General features: G+C 42.1%; 8 protein-coding genes across 8 annotated transcripts; 3 read left to right on the plus strand and 5 right to left on the minus strand.

Annotated features, from left to right (window-relative positions):
* Positions 1-603: 603 nt before the first annotated feature.
* On the plus strand, positions 604-999 carry PHALS_15318 (uncharacterized protein). Its single transcript, XM_024723967.2, has one exon. The coding sequence runs from the start codon at positions 644-646 to the stop codon at positions 878-880; it is 237 nt and encodes a 78-aa protein (XP_024574891.1). The 5' UTR covers positions 604-643; the 3' UTR covers positions 881-999.
* PHALS_08591 (Predicted thioesterase) lies at positions 998-1769 on the minus strand (the record flags this gene model as incomplete). Its single annotated transcript, XM_024723968.1, has 2 exons — positions 998-1372; positions 1440-1769. The coding sequence occupies 2 exons, from the start codon at positions 1767-1769 to the stop codon at positions 998-1000; spliced, it is 705 nt and encodes a 234-aa protein (XP_024574892.1).
* A 58-nt stretch (positions 1770-1827) lies between these two features.
* Positions 1828-9818, plus strand: PHALS_08592 (hypothetical protein F443_06196; the record flags this gene model as incomplete). The annotated part of the gene is made up of 10 exons (XM_024723969.1): positions 1828-2093; positions 2151-2409; positions 2478-2584; positions 2645-2819; positions 2884-2958; positions 3035-3151; positions 3217-3420; positions 3482-4317; positions 4376-6518; positions 6582-9818. 10 exons carry the CDS (start codon positions 1828-1830, stop codon positions 9816-9818), a joined length of 7419 nt encoding a protein of 2472 aa, XP_024574893.1.
* A 73-nt stretch (positions 9819-9891) lies between these two features.
* PHALS_08593 (Uncharacterized membrane protein) lies at positions 9892-10704 on the minus strand (the record flags this gene model as incomplete). Its single annotated transcript, XM_024723971.1, has 4 exons — positions 9892-10169; positions 10231-10306; positions 10356-10438; positions 10506-10704. 4 exons carry the CDS (start codon positions 10702-10704, stop codon positions 9892-9894), a joined length of 636 nt encoding a protein of 211 aa, XP_024574894.1.
* A 169-nt stretch (positions 10705-10873) lies between these two features.
* PHALS_08594 (nadh dehydrogenase) lies at positions 10874-11975 on the minus strand (the record flags this gene model as incomplete). The annotated part of the gene is made up of 2 exons (XM_024723972.1): positions 10874-11778; positions 11846-11975. The coding sequence occupies 2 exons, from the start codon at positions 11973-11975 to the stop codon at positions 10874-10876; spliced, it is 1035 nt and encodes a 344-aa protein (XP_024574895.1).
* A 94-nt stretch (positions 11976-12069) lies between these two features.
* PHALS_08595 (uncharacterized protein) lies at positions 12070-13581 on the plus strand (the record flags this gene model as incomplete). Its single annotated transcript, XM_024723973.1, has 3 exons — positions 12070-12341; positions 12398-12472; positions 12534-13581. The coding sequence occupies 3 exons, from the start codon at positions 12070-12072 to the stop codon at positions 13579-13581; spliced, it is 1395 nt and encodes a 464-aa protein (XP_024574896.1).
* An 8-nt stretch (positions 13582-13589) lies between these two features.
* Positions 13590-14550, minus strand: PHALS_08596 (RxLR-like protein; the record flags this gene model as incomplete). The annotated part of the gene is made up of 3 exons (XM_024723974.1): positions 13590-13668; positions 13725-14374; positions 14434-14550. The coding sequence occupies 3 exons, from the start codon at positions 14548-14550 to the stop codon at positions 13590-13592; spliced, it is 846 nt and encodes a 281-aa protein (XP_024574897.1).
* Positions 14551-18332: 3782 nt separating this feature from the next.
* On the minus strand, positions 18333-18694 carry PHALS_08597 (uncharacterized protein; the record flags this gene model as incomplete). Its single annotated transcript, XM_024723975.1, has 3 exons — positions 18333-18394; positions 18458-18508; positions 18550-18694. 3 exons carry the CDS (start codon positions 18692-18694, stop codon positions 18333-18335), a joined length of 258 nt encoding a protein of 85 aa, XP_024574898.1.
* Between the last annotated feature and the right edge of the window lie 1445 nt (positions 18695-20139).

Genomic DNA, 20139 nt, shown 5'->3' on the forward strand with positions numbered 1-20139 from the left:
ACAGCTGCTTCACTCAACGATTGAGTGTCGCTAATGTATGAGAAAGTATATGTGGCATAACCAGCCGCTTCCACGCTCAGAATGCTTACCCCACTAAGAGGGATGTCGCTGTCGCTCACGGGTAGTTGATAATGCCCATCAATATGTCCAGGTTTCTGAACAAAGCGCAGACGACCATGCAGTTCAGCATGTTCTCCAAAATTGGTATTCACATTGATATCGTGGCTGTATTTTGCTTATTATATGCATGCATCTTTTGTCACTTGCTGTCAGCCCTTCTGACACAAATAATTCACGGGGAAGGTTTCGATTTTTCCACCAAATACACTTCGTGCTCTGGACGGAAGAAAGTGTCAAAGACCTTACGTCGTTTCTTGGTAAAGTATTTCAGCCATTTTCATGACGCACCCCCATCAAGGGGTAGTAGACGCGTTGAAACTTATATCTCAACGTCGTAATATTCCTTCAACAACGGATAGAAGGATCCGCAGGTTCCTCGCGAATAGCTGCCCTACTCCTCACGCTTGGCGTTCTCATTCATCCATTACGAAAAACAATTTCAGCTTTAATTGGTTCCTACTGCACCCTTTCGGTGACTATACAATTGACTTATTCAAGCGACCGCTAAACAAATCCATAGACAATGCTTGAGGCACAAACACGCCAATCTGATCAGAAAAATAAAATGAAAGGAATAAGGACAAGAATTCTCCAAGAAGCTTACAAGTCGCAAGTAGCCAAGATATATATCTGCGACAAAAGATCAAAAGGAACAGCGAATTGCACTCTCCACTTCGAACAACCTTTTCGTATACTTGGTCATTCAAATTTGTCAACAACCTCTAACTGCTTTATTTACTTTTCGGTATCAAGCATTTGATTAAACTCCACTACATGGACTTGACACTGCGCATCCCAGCTAGTTTTACTCTTCGAAGCACATTGAACATCTCACATCATAGTGTTAATTGCAATGTACTGTATATTCGCAGCCATTTCAATCAGCGGCCTCAGCTCGAAGTATCTGACTGGAAGCTTCATTGCTAGCGATCCAATTTACGATGTCAGCACGCATAGGTGGGTTAACATTTTCATCCGACTGTAAAGCAGGCAGCTTAGCAACGATTTGCATCGGAGTAAGCGCACCTAAGACTGTGTTTTTCACGAAAACAATGGCATTTACAAAGTCACCTTTGATGTTCTTGGTTACAAAGCGGTGCTCTACGTAAAAAGCACGCTTGTCCCAACAGATAAGTCGCGTCTCCATTATATAAGCTTGTCCAAGGGACAGTTCGCGTCGATAACGTACACTTTGCGAACCTACAACAAGATTTCCATTTGCTGCAGTAATAATCCTCCAAATGCCATTGTGCTAGTCATGAAAAGCATCGAAATCAAATTAAACTCTAAATTCCGATCTAACTCTGCATCATCCGTACCTGCCACAAGTTGCGACGTCCAAATCCACATTCACGTAGAAAACGTGCGTTGTTATAATGTCCATTCCGATCAATATCCATAAGTCCAACACGACCATAAACTTTACTAATGGCAAATAAATGTTTGCGAGATTCATGTCGTGGTAGCTTGAGTGTATCAAATCCAAGTCTTAAGAAATACCAGACATCACAAAACGCAAAGCTTGATAGAATTCCAATGCTTAATGCTGATATAATCGTGTATTGAGCTATAAAGTAACTCAGCGCCGACACGATTGTCGGTGGCAGCATTAAGAATATGAACGCAAGCCATTTCTGGGAGATAATCATATTATGCTTCTCAAGTTATTATTTTAATATTAGCAGCGTTTTCTATTATAATAAAACGATGGAATCGCTTGCTACAGAGTTAGAAGAGGAAGTGCGGCAGCTATGCGAGCAAGAACAAACGAAGCAGACAGCATTACTAAAGCAGCGATTATATAGTCGTGTAGGTCAATTTCTAATGAGTCATTTCGATAATCAGCATTGGTGGTGTAGCTACTCGCCACTTATGGTCTTTATGATGCGGATACTCGAGCTTTATCCAGCATCCGAAAGTGTCTGTGTCTTTTATAAACGAATGATACAACAACTTGGTACCTGTCGTCAATGGTGAAGTAATTTCTTTACATGTTGTGATGAATATCAATCTGACTCTGGTTGTTATAGTGTCGACATCTATCACGCATCTATGCCAAGCGTACACGTAGAACTCGAGTTTGAATTTACGCTTGAGTCCATTCACGCGTTTTTTGTTAAAGTTCAAAGTTTGGATGCTGATCGAATACAAAACCAGTTGACTGACAAGTCTATGGGTTTAACTGCTGCATATCAAGAGACATCGGAATTGGTAGCACGCACATTGTATGAAGTGCTTACTCAACGACGACTTTTGTCCGACTTTCGAATTGTAAGAGTATTATCGAAGGTCAGTTTTGGACGATATTTGTTAGATTATTGTAGGAGAAACTTGACGTTTGTCGAATTACATCATAGTGGGTTTCTAGTCGGTATTCTGATGTTAAAGCAAATCAAAGTTTAGAGAGTCTTCAAGGTTGTGCAGGTTTGTATCAGCTACTGGTATCACCAGATTCTGCAGTGAGGTGCGTACTGTTGCGTTTAATTTGAATTTGTTGAGGCTACTGACAAAAATTGCGTGGCAGGAAATGGGCACAAGAAATGGTAACACACTTTGGTCATATTCAGCTTACAGGAGACAATGGCGAAGATAAATCTTTGTTAGACGTCATGGAAGAGTGGATGTACATACTGGAAAATGAGGCATTTAATAAACCTGTACTATCACTAGACCTGCGAACGACGGATAATCTTGAAACTGTAAGTATCTGCATGCAATATTCACTTGCGTCAAGCATGATAGCTAACAATTTTAACGTTGTAGTTTATTGAGCCGAGCAACTGTGTGAAGACTCCGACGAAGCAGATGTTATGGTCTGCACTCGATCATGTCATGCAGGTTCAAAATCAGTTGATATGTCTGTCCTGTTAAGAGACATATGCATTCTCATCTGCATATCTGTGTTAAAATGCAGCAAATGGATGTACACAGTTTAGAAACCATGCTTGACTCCTTTGACACGATTCCGGATCTGGCATTTAACTTTCTGCAAGACGCTGACCCTTCAGGAGACCAGACACTTACGTTAGTGGTGCGCAAAACGCAGCATTTCACACCGCTTCCACTTGTTTATATCTCAGTTTATGGCCAATGTAGGTTGCCAAGTGTTTTACGGTTCTTTTACGTTGTCTTGGACACCAGTTTTGGAATCACTCTGTGCACTCTCCAGAAACTGTGCTTGATGTAGTTATGCAGCATTGCCGTCTTGCATCATGGCGCGCGTTTGTCACGAAACAATTTATTGAAGTCTTACCACCGTTGCTGGTGGCCATGCGACCGCCTCAAGTCTCTAAACAAGCGGTATGCTTTGACTATAATCTCGTTTGCAATACAAAACTTCTTACAACTTTCACACATACAGTCGAACAAGGAGAAGCTTGATATTTATATGAAGTCTCGAAGGGCGATCTTGCAGTTTTTGCTACTCCAAGAGCTCCGACCGAGACACTTTGACACAGTTGCAATTGTTGCACAATCACGAGCAGCATTTACCATTTTGACAGATTGCTATGAGCACCGTATGCCTGAAAGTATCAAGAATCAGTCTGGAGGTGGACGTGATGAAGGAGCATTGTCGGAGTCATTTTCGATTGACTATTCAATCTCAGAGAGTGCTTTTTGGTGGCCTTGCGGTTCAGATTCAAAGGCTGATAGCGATACCGAGCTGGGAAAGTTGTGGATGGATCGTTTATTTGATATTGTCATCCGACCAAACAATGTTGAGTCCCTCGTGAACTTGGCAGCCGAAACAACCGCTCTCATAATAAGTAAACATTTACAACTTGCTCGATATGTTGTTTATTCCAGTATCGTTGCGTCTAATGGGGAAGACATGACATCTATTGAAGCTGTTACTACAGGAAAACCGATTATCACTGACTTGGTTCAAAAATTGTGCATTTGGGATGTTGTTACAACGATACCGCTACGAGTTCACGGAGCCTTGTTCGAAACAATTGGAGGTATTTCGGAGCTTCTTAATGGACTTAAGGAACAAATACATCCTAGTCATCACTTGCAATCCATTGAACACATTTTGCTGAAATACGAAGCGCAAACACAGCAATATCTCCAGCGAATAAGCGAGGAAGTGTTGTTAAAAGGTTTAGCTAACCCATTTAATTTTCCAGTGGTTTCTCAGCACATAAGTGTTTGTTATCTGAGTGAGACGAATTCTGTTGCCCAGCAGCTTAAGAGGTGTGCTGAATCTGTGTTGGGACAAGGTGCTTTGTACTAACTATATGTGATCTTACAGATTAATTGGCCACTATACCGCTGATAAGAATCGTCCTACGCAAGTGCCTTCTTCATTGGAAGCTTTCCTTATCTCGGTGCATCGAAATGCTGAGGCTTTCCTACGTGGCCAGCTTATATTGCTTCAATCTATGCGCCTTTACGGATTTTCGCATTTAATTTGCTTTCCAGCTGTAAAGAAGTTGATTTTGATTTGGTGTCGCGTCTTTGATATGCTGAGTGGTGATTTGCAAAAGGTTTTCCAAATAGCTTTGAATGCAAAAACTTTGCGCTTATCATCGCACCAGGCTACGGATACTAATATCGCAGCTATTCACTTGCTAAAGCTTCCTATCCTGATTAACGACTTCTTGATTGCGATCTTAACAGCCTTGTATAATCCATCTCAGAAACTCACGATCGAAATTGTGGAAGGAACACGAGTACATTGTCTCGCGTTTGGAATCTCGTTCTGGAAATTTTGGGCGCTAGTGCTTCAAGATACGAGCGTGTCCAGTGAGCGAGTGACGGGAATTATCAGTCCTTTGGTTGAGTGTATAGCAAGAGGATCATCATCTGAGAAAACGAGAGCTGCTGAATTGTTAATGATGGTACTTGAATGCCTTTTGAAAGGAAATACTCGATTAAATGAAACGACTCTCTCTATGATTGACAGCATAAAGAGTGAGGCCGCAGCAATTGAGTCCAAACAATCTACTGACTTCGGTCGTATGACCAAAAAATTTCGTCAGCTTGACCAAAACTCAAGCTTTTTTGCGAAGCGCTCAGCAGATCCAATCAAAGCAAAAGGGTTTACGGATATGACATCACGATCGAAGCCGAAGCTCGTACTTCAATCAAAATCCGCTGGATCCATTTCTCGACCGATACGGAAGTCGGCCGTCAGAACTCATAGTAGCGCAATGGTCGATCTTTCAGGCATCGAAAAAGTATCAAGCGAAGCAGCAGCAAGAAAGCAACATTCCTTTTACTCAGAAGCAGAATACCGCTCTTCTTCTAGCAAGGAATCTGCTCCAAAAGACCAGATTTCAAAGACAAAACCTTCGTTTGACCTGGCTCAGGTCGTTAAAGGAATTGCACAATCACATTCTGGCTCAAATATGGCAAGTCATCCAGAACATCCAAAGCAAGTGATCAAAAGAGATGTTTCAAATCAATTGCAAGACGAGGTCGACACGGAGATCGATTTACCATTCGCCGCGCTTTTTCATCGGATCAAGACAACGCGAAAGCCTATCGCAATATGTTCTTTGCTGCCATTTTATCGACAGCTTCTTCAAACCGGCATGCCAGTTCTTTTGTCTGGTGAGTTTACAAATGAACAATCGAGTAAGGAACTTCAGGTGCCCAGCTTAAGTTTCAAGAAAAGCGCTGACTATGTTCGAGCTTTTCTACCTCTGATGGTAGAAGAATGTCATAACGAAGTACAAGAGGGACTTCGAAATTTGTTTTCTGGTAATGGAGGACATCTATTGCGCTACGAGTCTGAAAAGCCTAAAGAAGGGATGCGGTGCATCAATTTTAGTATTGTTCAAAAAGACGAACGATTGTTAGCAAGCTCTCAGTCAAAGTTTGGATCAGCAGGCAGAAAACAATATAACGAAAAGCTGTTTCGAAATGGTGATGTGGTTCTCTTGCAGATTGCAGTGGGAAGCGAAAACAAAGCCGATTTTATGGGGAAACGGGAGATTTTGGGAGTTATCTTGGTCAGTGAGGCGGAAAAAGGCCGGAGACAATCCTTTTCAGCGAAAAAGAGTATCAAAAACAAGGAGGAAGAGTCTGTATCCGTGCTCTTTTTAAATGACAGCGAGCTGGACAGCGCAACGACAAATGTACGCTCATTCTCAACTGACGTGCTTGGAGCTAATGCAATTGCCGATTCAGAATGGAAAGTAAAATCTCTTTGTAACTTAATTACGTCTGCGCGTGAATATATCGCCCTTCGGTCAGTAGACATGCTTCCCGAACATTTGAGAACTGCAATTCTTACTCCGGAAGCTTTCAAATCGACCCAATCCGAGCTAATTACCATCAGTTCCGTCCTGGACGAGCTGCGCGGCAACAACTCAAGTGAAAGCTGCGCGAAAATTCTGAAGCTATTAAAACGCTTAAGCCGTATGAACGTGATGCTCACAGACTTAAGGGTATGTGCTCAAATTATTTAAAGTTTTAGACTGATTATCAACACACTCACTATGTCTAATCAGACTACCAGTATAGGGAAAGCTGTAAACAAGCTGCGTAAGCACGCCAACTCGGACATCAAGGCTCTCTCGACCAAATTAAAGGAAAGGTGGACTGATCTAATGGATAAGACTGACGACTTGGAATGTGCTCCTCGCTTTATATCGTCAGAACTGTGGGATGCGCTTAAACCCCAGTACAATTCTTCTCAGCTCCAGTCTATCCACAGTGTACTTAATAACTACAGCACGGGTGTGTCTCTGCTTCAAGGACCACCAGGAACTGGCAAAACGAAAACAATCATGGGACTTTTAAGTGGATTACTATCATTGCAGCTACCAGCTACTGCAGTCATGCCGGTGGTACACGCAAAAGGTACCCTCAACGCTCAAAATGATGCTAGCAATAAAGAATTCAAGAACTTTGAGGCTGCACGGTCTCGTCAGGTAAAGGTTGGTCAACCTGGTGGACAAACATCATCACCACGGGTTTCAACAGCAACCTTTTCTTTGACTGGAGTGACATCAGCGCTTGGTAGTATCCTACGTCGCTCCTCTGATTCTTCCTCGAATAAACAAAGCCGAACATCTATCCAGGCACTGAAATGCTTAGAGTCATCGCGAGATCGACTGGAAAGCAAGTTGACATCACGGTCTCAGCATTCAAACTCAAATTTGGTTGTAAAGCGCCGAATTATTACAAGAAGTGCATCGAAGCGCTCGGGTAGTCAAACAAATAAAATCCTTCTATGTGCTCCATCTAACGGTGCAGTTAATGAACTGGTGCTGCGAATTGTTACTGACGGGCTGATGGATAGCTCGGGAAAAAAGACAAAGGTTCGAGCGCCAAGCGTGCATCCCGAAGCACTTTTGGAAAATGACATCTCCATTGTTCGTCTTGGAAGTGCTGGCGAGGATGCAACTGAAAGTGTAAATTCTGTGTGTTTGCCTCATATCATTCGGCGCGAAATGGCTATTCATCCAAAGTCCATGGAATTACATGCACTACAAGACACTCAGCGACAAATGCGAAGCTCAATTCGAGACTTTCACACCAGAGCAGAAGAAGAGAATGGACAAAAGAAAGATCGAAAGGTGCTTGCCAAATTGCATCAGCAGCTAACGGAATGCTCGGGAAAAATTCGACGCTTGCGAGACGAAGTGACTGCCATTCGAACTAAAATGACTGAATCGATTTTATCGAAAGCAAATATTATTGCTTGCACACTATCAAAGGCGGGAAGTGGCGAATTGTCCGAATTAAAACATGGCTTTGACGCATTAATTATTGATGAAGCAGCCCAGGCAGTGGAATTAAGCACTCTCGTTCCGATTCGGGAGCGAGTCGCTCGAGTTATTTTAGTTGGTGACCCGAAACAGCTGCCTGCTACAGTGAAAAGTGTTGTCGCAGCGAAAGCACGATATGATCGATCGTTGTTCGAACGGATTGCAGAAAGTGGAGTTGCTTCATCAATGCTTCGAGTGCAGTATCGGATGCACCCTTTTCTACGAGAGTTTCCGTCGAAGAGGTTTTATGGAGGAATGCTTAGTGATGGACCAAGTGTCATGGAGCGAGTTCAGGAAGTATGCCCCGCCATTTACGCACATACAACCTTTCAGCCTTTTTTGTTGTACGATGTTGAGAACTCACGAGAAGAAGAAATGAATGGATCAAAGTACAATCGTGTGGAGGCAGTGTTTTGCATCAGTTTATGTCAACACATGTTTGAAAGGTGTGCTGACGTTCGAAAGAACAAGTGGAGTGTTGGATTTGTATCACCTTACAAGGAACAGGTGCGTGTGCTTCGTCAAGAAATTACACGGTCGAAGATCCCAGCAAGTGTTTCAATCGAAGTAAATACGGTGGATGGATTTCAGGGTCGAGAAAAAGATGTGATTGTATTTTCATGCGTACGATCGTCCAAGAAAGGTGGAATCGGCTTTTTGCGTGATATTCGACGTTTGAACGTGGCAATCACGCGTGCAAGATTTTGTTTATATGTAGTTGGTAACGTGGAAACTTTAGTGCGCGATAAAACGTGGGCTGCATTAGTTAAGAGTGCTCGTGATCGGAAATTGATTATTAACTCAAACGGAGAGCCATTTATGACTGTGGCAAAGAGGCTTGAAAGCGACAAATATCGCGACTTGGCTGAGCACTATAAGCAGATGCACGAAAAGGCACTTCGAAAGGTTGTGCTACCGCAGGAGTCAGAAAAAGTGAAAGCGATCAAGATAGAAAACCATGAGCGAAAATTGAAAGAGGAGATACATGATGTGAACATGGATGGAGACGGTGTGACCACAACTACTTCTGTGCATCAAAACGAGGTTAAGATGTTAAGTGATGCTAAGCAAAAGAAAGAGATTGATATGGGGCATGTCAAATCCGATTTTTCTCCCAACCTTGCGCGCGATGTCACAGTGGAGCCTTCTGAAAGCCAGAAGAGAACAAGGACCGAGCCTTTTAATCCTGATGCAACAAAAAAGCCTCGGTTGTCTACTCCAATTCAACCCACTGCAGCGGACTTGCAAGATCATTATAAAATCCAAAGTTTTCGAGATCGCAATAATTCATTAAAATTAAGCTCAGAAATTCATTTCTCGCATAATGCAGATACCGACCAGCGCGAGCCATCTATTTCACGGGATGATCGAAGCTCCGTCGACAACGATCGGCGCAGAGTTGAGAGTCCACATTTATCTACAGATAAATGTGAAGTCCAACGTGATCAGTCCCGCATATCTCGTTACAACAGACGCTCATACGATCGATCGCGAGACGATCGGAGAAATGAAGGCAAAAACTGGTCAGATAATCGATCTGATGGGACCAATCGTCGTGACCACGATAATCGAGCTAGACACTCAATTGAGAATAGGAAAACTCCTTCTCCATATTCAAGTACTTTGGTCGATGCGCCGCACTCAATATCTGAAAAGCAGTTTTGTCAAGCAAATGAGCCCCCTCGATCTTCCACGTCTGACTGTAAGCGTTTAAATGCAAGGTCAAATGGAAAACGACGGCACTCAGAGTACAGTCATCCACCACCACATCCAAGTCGCGACCGTGTGTCATCAAGTAAAAGCAGCTATCGATCTGCGACGAATGAGGCAAGACACATAGCCAGAAATACGAAAAATCCTACAAACAAAAGCACCAATGTGCTAAGCAATATTTTAGGTAGTGCTAAAAAGCTGGCGAGCTCCACTTCGCGTGTATACGACAAATCCCATCCACGTAGCTCCGAGTTTTCCTAAAGCTCATATCTTGGTCTTCCATTTGTTTGATTCGAGGCAATGTGCCATTTAAAAAATTCTTGCATACTAGACCTTAAAGAACTAGACGCAGCAGTGCAGCACCCACGGCCATGATGGTACCAGCAAAACCTACAGCATATTGTAGCATACGCTTCTCTACTTTCTCCATTGACAATCGAAGCTCGTTTAATGTCTCGTCTTCCGCTTGCTTTTGTAGTAAAAACTTTTTCTCAAGCTCTGCAATCTCCATGCGTATTTTGTCAAAATCGATCTTTTCAAGCATACGAATATCTTGCTTTAATGTATTAAAGTCACGTTCTAGTAGCTCTCGCGAATGGCGTTGTGCAATATCTGTACGTCAAAAGATCAGTATGATACTATTATAATCATTCAGCTAAACTACACAGCATACCAAACTTAAGAGTGGAGTTAAATACACGTTCAGACAACTCAGCTTTCAATTCTACATGCTCGGATTTTGTAGCGAGCTAAATAAGGGATCAGCACGGAGTTTAAAGAATATCGTGAACTACTTACAATACGTGCTTGAGCCACTAAAGAATCAGCCATAGCGTCTTTCATTACGTCTAATATAGCCTCAGATTGTTGTATGGAAAAGCCTAATTGACGTCACATTACAAAGCTTTAACTCAACGTTTAATCTTAGCAAAATTAGCAAGCATTTACCTTTTTCCTGCAAGCTCTGGACTACATGATGTGTATCAAAGTGTAGCGGCATCTCATCATGAGCTGAAGCAAAGTAACGACAACCAATTGTACGCGCAATGGAATTATGAGGTTCCATCCATGGTGTTGGTATTGATTTAATGTTCCAGCACGACGCATTCATTGCCTTCCGCACTGCATCTCTACGTAACACACTCATGTCGTTCTTGGAAGTTTATTAATATATTGTGTGCTTTACTTCGATTGTGTAAAATACTTAACCAGTTTTAATAACACGTGTGTCAATATCGTGCATTTACTATAATCTCTCATTTTTATTTCAAGCTTTTAAATTGTAGTAGTGCGATTATAGCTACATGACTGAAAAGTCAATGATAACCAGAGACTTCTTGAAAGTGACCACCTGGATTGAATTTCAGCATGAAATTAGGCGCCTCTTTCTCGAGCTTCGAAGGCTCGACATCCAACTCACGTAGTCCAGGTAAATCTGATGTTTTAATCTCATTTAGACTGAGACGAGTGGCCCAGTCACGGGTAAATTTTGGATCTGGAAATTGTTCACAAAAGTAGCCAATGGCTTGGGCGACGGAAAGTGGTAGATTCACTAGTCTCGGATTTTGCTTCGTGACATCAAATACGTAATCAGCTAGTTCCTTATACGAAAACTCTTCATCACCCACAAGCTCAAAGGTCTGACCTTGAATCGTTTCATCCTGCGTGATATGATAAATGGCCTTGGCAACATCATTAACGAAGACTGGCTGGATAATAGCATCTCCATTATCAACTACAGGCACACCTCCATACATGAGGCGATTGCCCATCCAGATAAGTAATCGATCTTCCGGACCAAACATATTAGAAGGTCGTACGATATTGACTTTAGGAAATGCCTTGCGAACAGCAACTTCACCACGAAATTTAGAAGCAGCCCAAACAGAAGGTGAGTTTGGCTGGGCTAATAGCGACGACACATGTACCATTCGAGGTACACCAGCCTCTTTAGCCACTTCCGCGATAGTTCGAGCTACATCCACATGCACATCATCGTACGTATAGTTGATCCACCAAGGAAGAAGATGTTTTGTCTGGTAATGTTTGCCAATGAGATTAATGACAATGTCCGAGCCTTTAACTGCCTCAAAAATCGAGTCACGATCGCGTGGATGATACGGATGTGGAGCCACATTGCCTAAATCAGCTGATACTCGTAAATGCGCCACTTCAGCATCATCTCCACGATATGGTAGTACGTATCCATTTCCATTAATGCCTAGTACCATAACCCAAAATACTTGTTAACAACAGTAAACAAAGGGTTTCAACACACAACTTCGTACCAAGATGTGCGCATACATAACGTCCTAAAAATCCTGTAGAGCCAAAGACTGTGGCTGTGATTCCATCGCCACGTACACGACCAACGGGATGACGTAAAGCTGCTTTGGCCACAGGAGAGAGAGCCGACATGTCAATTTTTACTTGCGATTGTGCGGTAGGAAAAGGAGCAACCTTCAAACAACATTCATCGACATTGGTCATTTTTAGCGCAGTTATTTACGCTATGAAGCTTGGTAGCAAAAAGGAGCAAGCATACGCTTCATTAGACATGGAGTCACCGCATACAGCGCCGATACGACGTAATCAATCGAATGTTCAGTTATCTCCGACGTCATCCTCTACAATTTCCATTGCATCAGAGCATGGAAATATCTTCAGTAGTGACGGAAATAGTCGGCGTTTGCATAATAGCGTCGCTAACTACGTTCTTACAGCGTTAGATGGACCTGTGCGTCAATTGGCATTTGAAACGAAAGGAGCGCTGTTGGCAACTGGGTAAGCTGGAATATGAAATAATGGGATTTATAGACTCATAACATTTTGAACTTCAGTTTAGCAGCAACGTGCTATTTACTTGCCTATTTTCAGGCGGTAATGATTCCATTCTTCCTTGCAGTTTTTCTCATGTATGGTGATATATAGTGATGGCATGATTTTCTTGTTTTGTACACTAATTTTATGCTTTAGGTACTTAGTAGATCCACTTGTCGAAGTTATTGATGTCTCGCCTCGATATTTTCTATGCATCTGTACATCACGTGGTCGACATGCTCGGCGAAAATCACGCGGATGTTCACGTGCACTTGCATCGTTTGTGGCTGTGAGCTTAGTGTGTGTATTCTTTGGATTATTGGGTTACATTACTGTGCTTTCGGTTCATGCACTTGATGCAAGTGCGTATCAAACTGGATATAACAGTTTAGTATCTGGTGTTGAACATCTTCTTGGACAGATTGGACTTCCAGTAAATATCACAACAACACTTCATGATAATGTTGATAAGCTTGCACGTTTTGTCGTGACAGAAACGATGGATTTACTCTCCGTAATGTTTGTGACGCTTATTTATCTCACGTATTTCTTATGCACTCGTACTCGTGCAAGTGATGCTGGAGGTGTTTGGTCAAAGATTGATCATGATATTCAACGGTTTGTGACACTTAAGTGCTTTTTATCGTTATTTGTGGCTCTGCTTGTTACGATCGTCTACGTCTCGCTAAATGTTGGACTTGCTGTTGTATGGGGTATGTTAACTTTCATATTAAATTGGATTCCAAACGTTGGAGCGATGATCGCGTCTGTTGCGCCCATTTGCATTATCGCTATCACTCCATCAGAGTTGATGAATCCAATGGAGAAATTCTTAGCCATGTTTCTTCCAATGTGTTTCCACATGTTTGTGGGCAATTTTGTAGAACCAAAAGTTTTTGGTCGTAAACTTGAGATCGATCCCGTGATTGTGATTCTGTCACTATCTGCGTGGGGTCTTTTATGGGGCGTAGTAGGCATGATGTTGTCTGTTCCTCTGACTGCCGCAGCCAAAATAATGCTCAGCCATCTCAAGTTATGGCCTGAATTTGTCGCTTTAGTAGAAGGAACGTACTTCACACGATTTGGAAGTAAGACTAGTCGTCGATATAAGAAAGAAGAGGATGATCAAAAGGGGTTTGAAACAATGGAAGTACGAACAGAAAGTGAAAAGGATCGTGCAAATAACAGCCACATACGGGCATAGCTGAGCAATTAAAAATCAGGTAGAAGTATCCATTTAGAACGTTTTCTTATAAGTCGACTGCTGCATATAGAATCACAAGCATGCAGACTATTAAACTAATGATCAACATTTGGGATGGCCTTGCGGCAATAGAAGGGTCGTACAAGCATTTGCATCTCATCGATCCTTCCTCTTCGCCAAGTTCCTTCTTGCAAAGCTGTTCATCAACTATTTCGACGGCATATTCTTCATAATTGGGGGGTTTAGCTGCGCGATTATCATTCAGAAACATGAGGACGCCATCACACGTATGTCTTGAAGTATTACAAGGCACGTCATTAAATCCAATTGGAGTGTGTGCAGCGCCACAGACTGAATTGGAGCAATACCAAGTGGACGTCGTGTGATCCTGACAAATATGCTGTTGATCTTCACAACCAGTCCATACTTTATGTGGAACGATAGGAGAATTTGACGAGCAAATTGACTCACGATTTTCAGGTAGCAGTAAACCGCAGTCCGAGAAGAACTTTGGTTTGATTTTTAAAGCCACACTAGCACATATTTTCACAGTCTTCATGCTTGAAGTGAAGAACTGGGTATCCAATGGTGTCGTAAAGTGTGTAGGTTCTTCAGGATCACATGCATAGCAAAAGACAAAAGAAAGAAAGCGTTTAGCTTTATTCTGATACTTTTTGCATGCTGGTCCGGCTTCAATGAGTCCAAGAAATTTGCCGTTGATGTCTGCATCGTGTGCTGATAGACAGCAACTCTTAGCATTGTACCAATTACAAAAGACAAGTGGTTGGATATTCTGGTTTTTATTTGATACTTTGTTAGATCTCTGAGAATTAACTTTAGATTGATTCTTACCTTTTGAGGTGGATCCTCTATACAATTACACGCACGATCTTCTGACGATCCCAAAGTTACGCTTAAACATGCGATGAATAGAAAGCCAAAAGCGACAATGAACATCCGTAGGATCATAATAGCTTTTGAGTCGACGTGAACTTCGATAGTTGAAAACCTCGTATAACATATAATTGATGAAATCAACTTGAGATTTCAGAGATTATAGGAGTTAGAATAATGGATAGAAGAGAGAGATCTTGATCCCGTTTTGCAATAAGTAGACAACACCTTCATTGCCGAGATAGTGAAGATTGGAGTGGCGCGGGGATTAATTCTCGCACTCGTCAAGAGCAGGTTAGAGCATTGATGTAGTATGTAAAGTGCAATTGGTTTTTATGATTATCGTAAGTGCTTCAACGTCACTGGAAGTATTTTAAGATAACACAAGCCACCTGGATTGTGGCTTTCGGTGGGAATAAAGCTTGGTGGCTTTGCGGATGCAAATTGAACGAGTGGCTTTATCTTCGTGATCATGGGAAGCACAACGTCATGGTGCTGGAGACGTCAACAGCGTCTACACAAAAGGCTGAATACACGAGTTTACTGTCTTTTACCGGGTCTGAACTTTGCCAAAGACAAAGGTGTAGCCCTTATTGATCATAACTGCTAAGACTACATTGCTTTGACCAAGTATTGGTAATCACTCGTGCGCAAATCAGACTAACAACGAGTGAACGGAAACACACCAGCTTGATTTTTTGAGTGTATTCTGGTCTTCAAGGGCTCGCGGTGATAGTTTTAAAACTCATGTTTCTGAATGTTTAAACTCCAAATACTTTGGTCAGCCTTGATGAAGTATCGATACAGTAGTCACATTACTGTGTTGCTGACGATATTCATGGCATAGCCGTTGATAATTACTTACTAGCTAAAAGATGCCAAGATGACATTGAAACAAAGCAATCGAATTGCTTAAGACTTAGACGTAACTGCGCATAATACCAATGCAGATAACTTTGGAAGTGTGTCAGGAGACTAACGATAAAAGGGTATTTAAGCTTTAAGAGGTGAAGGTACTCTGCGGATTATAAAAGCGATGACTTTTATATTTGCAAAATCAGTGGTGGATCACTGACATCCTTTATCGTGTCAAATTATCGTTTGTGGGCTTTATCTCAAACAATCACTTTTTAAAACTCTCATAAAAAGCAAACATCACGTCTCATTCAGTAAATACCAGGGATTGATAAGTGACATTGAATCTCTCGTCATTGCACCTACGTATTATCATGCGTACTGGCGACGATTATCAGCTTTTATCAACTTTACGACAGTCGCATTCTCGCATTGTTTCTGTTTGATCGAGGATGACAAAAGTGATGAAAATGAATCAAAAATCATGTTTGTTCAAGGTCCAGTCGCCAAAACAAATTTTGTGAATTTTATCACATAACCAGCCTGAAATGGTACGACTACTTTAATTTTGTGGATAGGAGCTGTTTCTGGATGTTTAAGGGGAAATTTGCGAGCTAAGAGCGTCTGTGACACTGTTACATAACGCGCTAGACACTAGGATGACGACCTCATGGTGGTGGTGGTTGTTGCAGTTGCAGTTATTGTTGACGTAGATGTTGCAACATCAACTACAAGCATATGCATGTAATTTTTGACTGGATGTAATTGGATTGATGAACCAGTTCAATATATTTTAATTTTCTGCTTGAACCCAAACAGGCACTAAAGTGTCAGCTTATGAGCCCAAGGGCACAATATTGAAGTCAACATGAAGAAATCAACATACTTACTCGGCAATGATAACTATTTTCATTGGTCGTTCAACATGAAAATGGAGCTACCACGGAATATGCTACGGGATCACGTGATGGAATTAAAGTCGGAAGCTGAGATGACGCTGGAATGACGTGCAAATGACATGAAAGCAGTCGCCATTACTGCACAAGGGATCCAGTTAGAACACCAATTAAAAATCCGTTCTGCCCGTACTGCTCGTGAAGCATGGGAGATTCTTAAAGAATGTTACAATCGCTCAAATATTCACAATCGAGTGACTTTGACAAGACGTGTACATGAGTTCACTATGGAAGATGGAGCAAGCATGGCTTTTCACCTCGATAATTTCAATGTACTGGTAGTTGCGATAGAGGGTGTCGAGGATGGGATAGGTAGCTTGTGATATTGCTCGGTAGTCTGCCTAGCAGTTATGCAACGATTGTTTCTATCATTGATAACTCTAAGGAAATTTCACTTGACGAAGTGAAGGAAAAGCTCGTGAAAGAGCACGAAAAGATCGAAAATGCTGAAAGCGCATTCAAGGTGCGATTTCGTGGTCATGGTGGTCGAAAGAATAAACAAGGTCGCCGTGGTCGCCAAGATCAGCATATTCGACAAGACATGAGACAAGGTAACCGTGGACAACCACTACCAGCTCGAGGTTTCACCAGGCGTTGCCATGGCTGCAACAAAATTGGTCATAAGAAGGTGGACTGTCCATCAAGTGCACGCAGTAGTGATGTACTGTTTATGGCAAATATGAACGGAAAATAAGACTGGTTGCTTGATAGTGGTGCATCGTCGCACATGAGCCCTGAGCGAAAGTATTTCCATTCTTGCAGAGTATTGATAGAGAGCATTGGTGTTACAATTGCTGATGGTGAATTACTCCATGTGATTGGTTTGGGTGATATTCACATGCAATGCCCTCAAGGTCGCATAGTGAAGACAGTAGACGCTCTCCACATTCCTAGATTAGATCGTCGGCCAATCTCAGTCGCAAAACTTACCCAGAAGGGTCTGGTATGAAAGAGTGTACTATCTCTCGAGGATAGCGACCGTACCACAAGCAAACAATGGGTATCGTGAGAAGAATCAAGCAACAATTATTGACCATCAAGAAAGATCAGATGATTGGAAGTTATGGCATGCGAGATTAGAATACCCGCATCAATATGAAACGTGTAGTTGATGCGAGTGATGATATCCCTGGAGGGCTCCAGCGTGATCAAGACCTATGTGGTGGATGCATGCTTGAAAAAATACTGTCACATCATTCCCAAAGCAAAAAAAACGTGGTATGATAAAAGCCGCACGAGTTCTACAACTGGTGCACACAGAGTTCATGGGACCCATGAAAAAACGTCTACCGGTGGGGCAAAGTATGCACTGCTCTTCACAGATGACTATTCGCGCTACATATGTGCATACTTTTTGAAGAGTACTACGGAAATGGCAAATCGTTTTCGCGAGTACAAAGCAAAGATGGAATGGTAACTAGGTGCTGGAGTCAAAATCGTTCGGTCAGACAATGGGACTAAATTCGTCAACAAGAATCTTGGCAAGATTTGTGTTGATGGTGGAATTATCCACCAACGCTTTGCACCATATAGTCCTCAACAAAATGGACTTGTAGAACGAACAAACTGAACCGTGATAGAGATGGCAAGAAGCATGATGCTGTACAAAGCTATTGAAACTCGATGGTGGGCTGATGCAGTCAATACTGCTGTGTACCTGTTAAATCGGATGACCAGCACCGTAAAAACTGAAATTTCACCATACGATATTTGTTCTGGCTATCGTCCAGACCTCGATATAATTCGTGTCTTTTGATATTCGGGGGTATGCACATGTTGACAAGTCTCAACGAACAAAACTCGACGCGACATCATTTCGCTGCTTGTTGCCGGGGTACATGGAACATAGCAAAACTTACCGTGTGTTAAATCTCGATACTGGACAAGTCAAAACAAGCCGTTCAGTTGCTCTAGAATATCGCGGAGTATCCAGCATCTATCATGTGAAAAATACGGATAAGCCTCATGAGTATCTTCAGATTCCAATTGATGATGATTAAATAATGATACCTTGTGTTTCACAGCCAACACAAATCGATGATGTGATCACGGATGATGACTAAGTTGATAACGACGAAAGAAAGTCTTTGGCGGTTGTGCCCATATTCCTACATCAAGCATTCAGCATGCGATTCCACTACAAACTGAAATCACACATGATAATAACTTACTCAGTGGGAGGGATGCAATTGTATTCCATCCTCCAATCCATCGTCGCCAACCTATTTATAGTCAGCATCACGTGCTGAGTGATGTGCCTCACACTCAACAGCGCCTCCAGATTGAGTCCGATGCCACTCCAGAAAAACGAATAGTTGTGTTCGAGCCAGTGGGGGAAGACCGTCAGCACGATGACTCTGGTATATGAATGTGCGACCGCCAAAGCGTTCACAGATTGATGATGGCATGGTAGCATTCAGTGCTAATGCGCCAACATCATTCAGCGGCGCAACCAATGGAGAGTGTAAAAATTAGTGGGAGCAAGCTATAATGAATGAGATTGACTTATTAGTTCGCAACAACACATGGGATATTGCAGATTTCAAATCTATTATGAAAACTATTGGATCCAAGTGTTTTTTTGCGATAAAGAAGAACGAACATGGTGAGATTAATTTATACAAGGCGAGACTCGTTGCACATGGATTTAGTCAAAGATTTGGTATAAATTTCTTTGAAACCTACGCACCAGTAGCAAACTTGAACTCCATCTACATAGTATTATCAGTATGCTGTTACCAAGGATGTTAATACTGCTCTCCTTTTGTGAATGCTCGATGAGTTGGTATACATGAGAGTGCCCGAGGGATTCAAAAGTGACAACGGCAAAGCACTGAAACTGAACTGTTCCCTTTACGGCCTCAAGCAAGCGGCTCACGTTGGAAGAAGACCATCAACGACGCCCTACTGAAAATTGGGTTCAAACCTTCATCGATTGATTCATGCATCTATGTTCGAAATCGACCTGAGTCTGTAATTTACATCTGCCTATACGTTGAAGTTATGCTAATAGCGACCACAATCATTAAAGAAGTGGATGAAATCAGATCATAAATCACTCAACGGTTTTGTATCAAAGATTTGGGTCGAGCAAAGTTGATACTTGGAATGAAAATAAATTATGCAATAAACAAGAAGACGCTAGCTATATCACAGAGCCACTACATCGAGGAAGTAGCTAAGCGTTTCAATCAATCAAATGCACGACCAACCCAGAACCCATGTGATAGTAGAATGCAGTTAATTCGAGATGACTCTCCAAAGACAACGGATGAGAGAGACGCGATGGAGAAACGACCATTTCGTTCATTGATGGGTTGACTGCTATACATTGCAATGGGTACTTTACCAGATGAATTCTATGCTGTATCTCATCTCAGTCGTTTCCTAGATTGCGCTAGCCAGACATATTGGAAGGCTGCAATTTGTATACTGCGGTATTTGTATACAACTCGATCTATCATATTGACTTTCAGTGGGGGTGTTTTGAAACAATATCTGGTTGCGTTTAGTGATGCATACTAGGGAAGCAATGTAGATGACCGACGATCAGTATCTGGTGTTTTGGTGATGCTTAATGGTAGGCCGGTTGTCTTTAAAGCAAAATATTAGAAGACGGTTGCATTGAGCTCAGCTGAAGCAGAATACATGGCTTGAAGCCTATGCTCACAGGAAGTTGTTTGTGCTCAAAGATTAATGAAAGAACTTGGTTAAAAATAATCAAGTCCAGCGGTGATCTATGAAGATCATCAAGGAGCCATTGCCCTGGCGCACATTGTTGATTACAATGCACGCTCAAAGCATATTGATATCCGCCACCATTTTGTCCGTGAGCGCGTCTCAAATGGTGAAA

The sequence above is a fragment of the Plasmopara halstedii genome (genome assembly GCF_900000015.1).
Source record: "Plasmopara halstedii genome assembly, contig: Scaffold_323, whole genome shotgun sequence".
NCBI classification, from domain to species: domain Eukaryota; phylum Oomycota; class Peronosporomycetes; order Peronosporales; family Peronosporaceae; genus Plasmopara; species Plasmopara halstedii.

Coding starts and splice junctions, on each gene's coding strand:
- PHALS_15318 (XM_024723967.2), top strand. CDS start 644: ATGCTTGAGGCACAAACACGCCAATCTGATCAGAAAAATAAAATGAAA.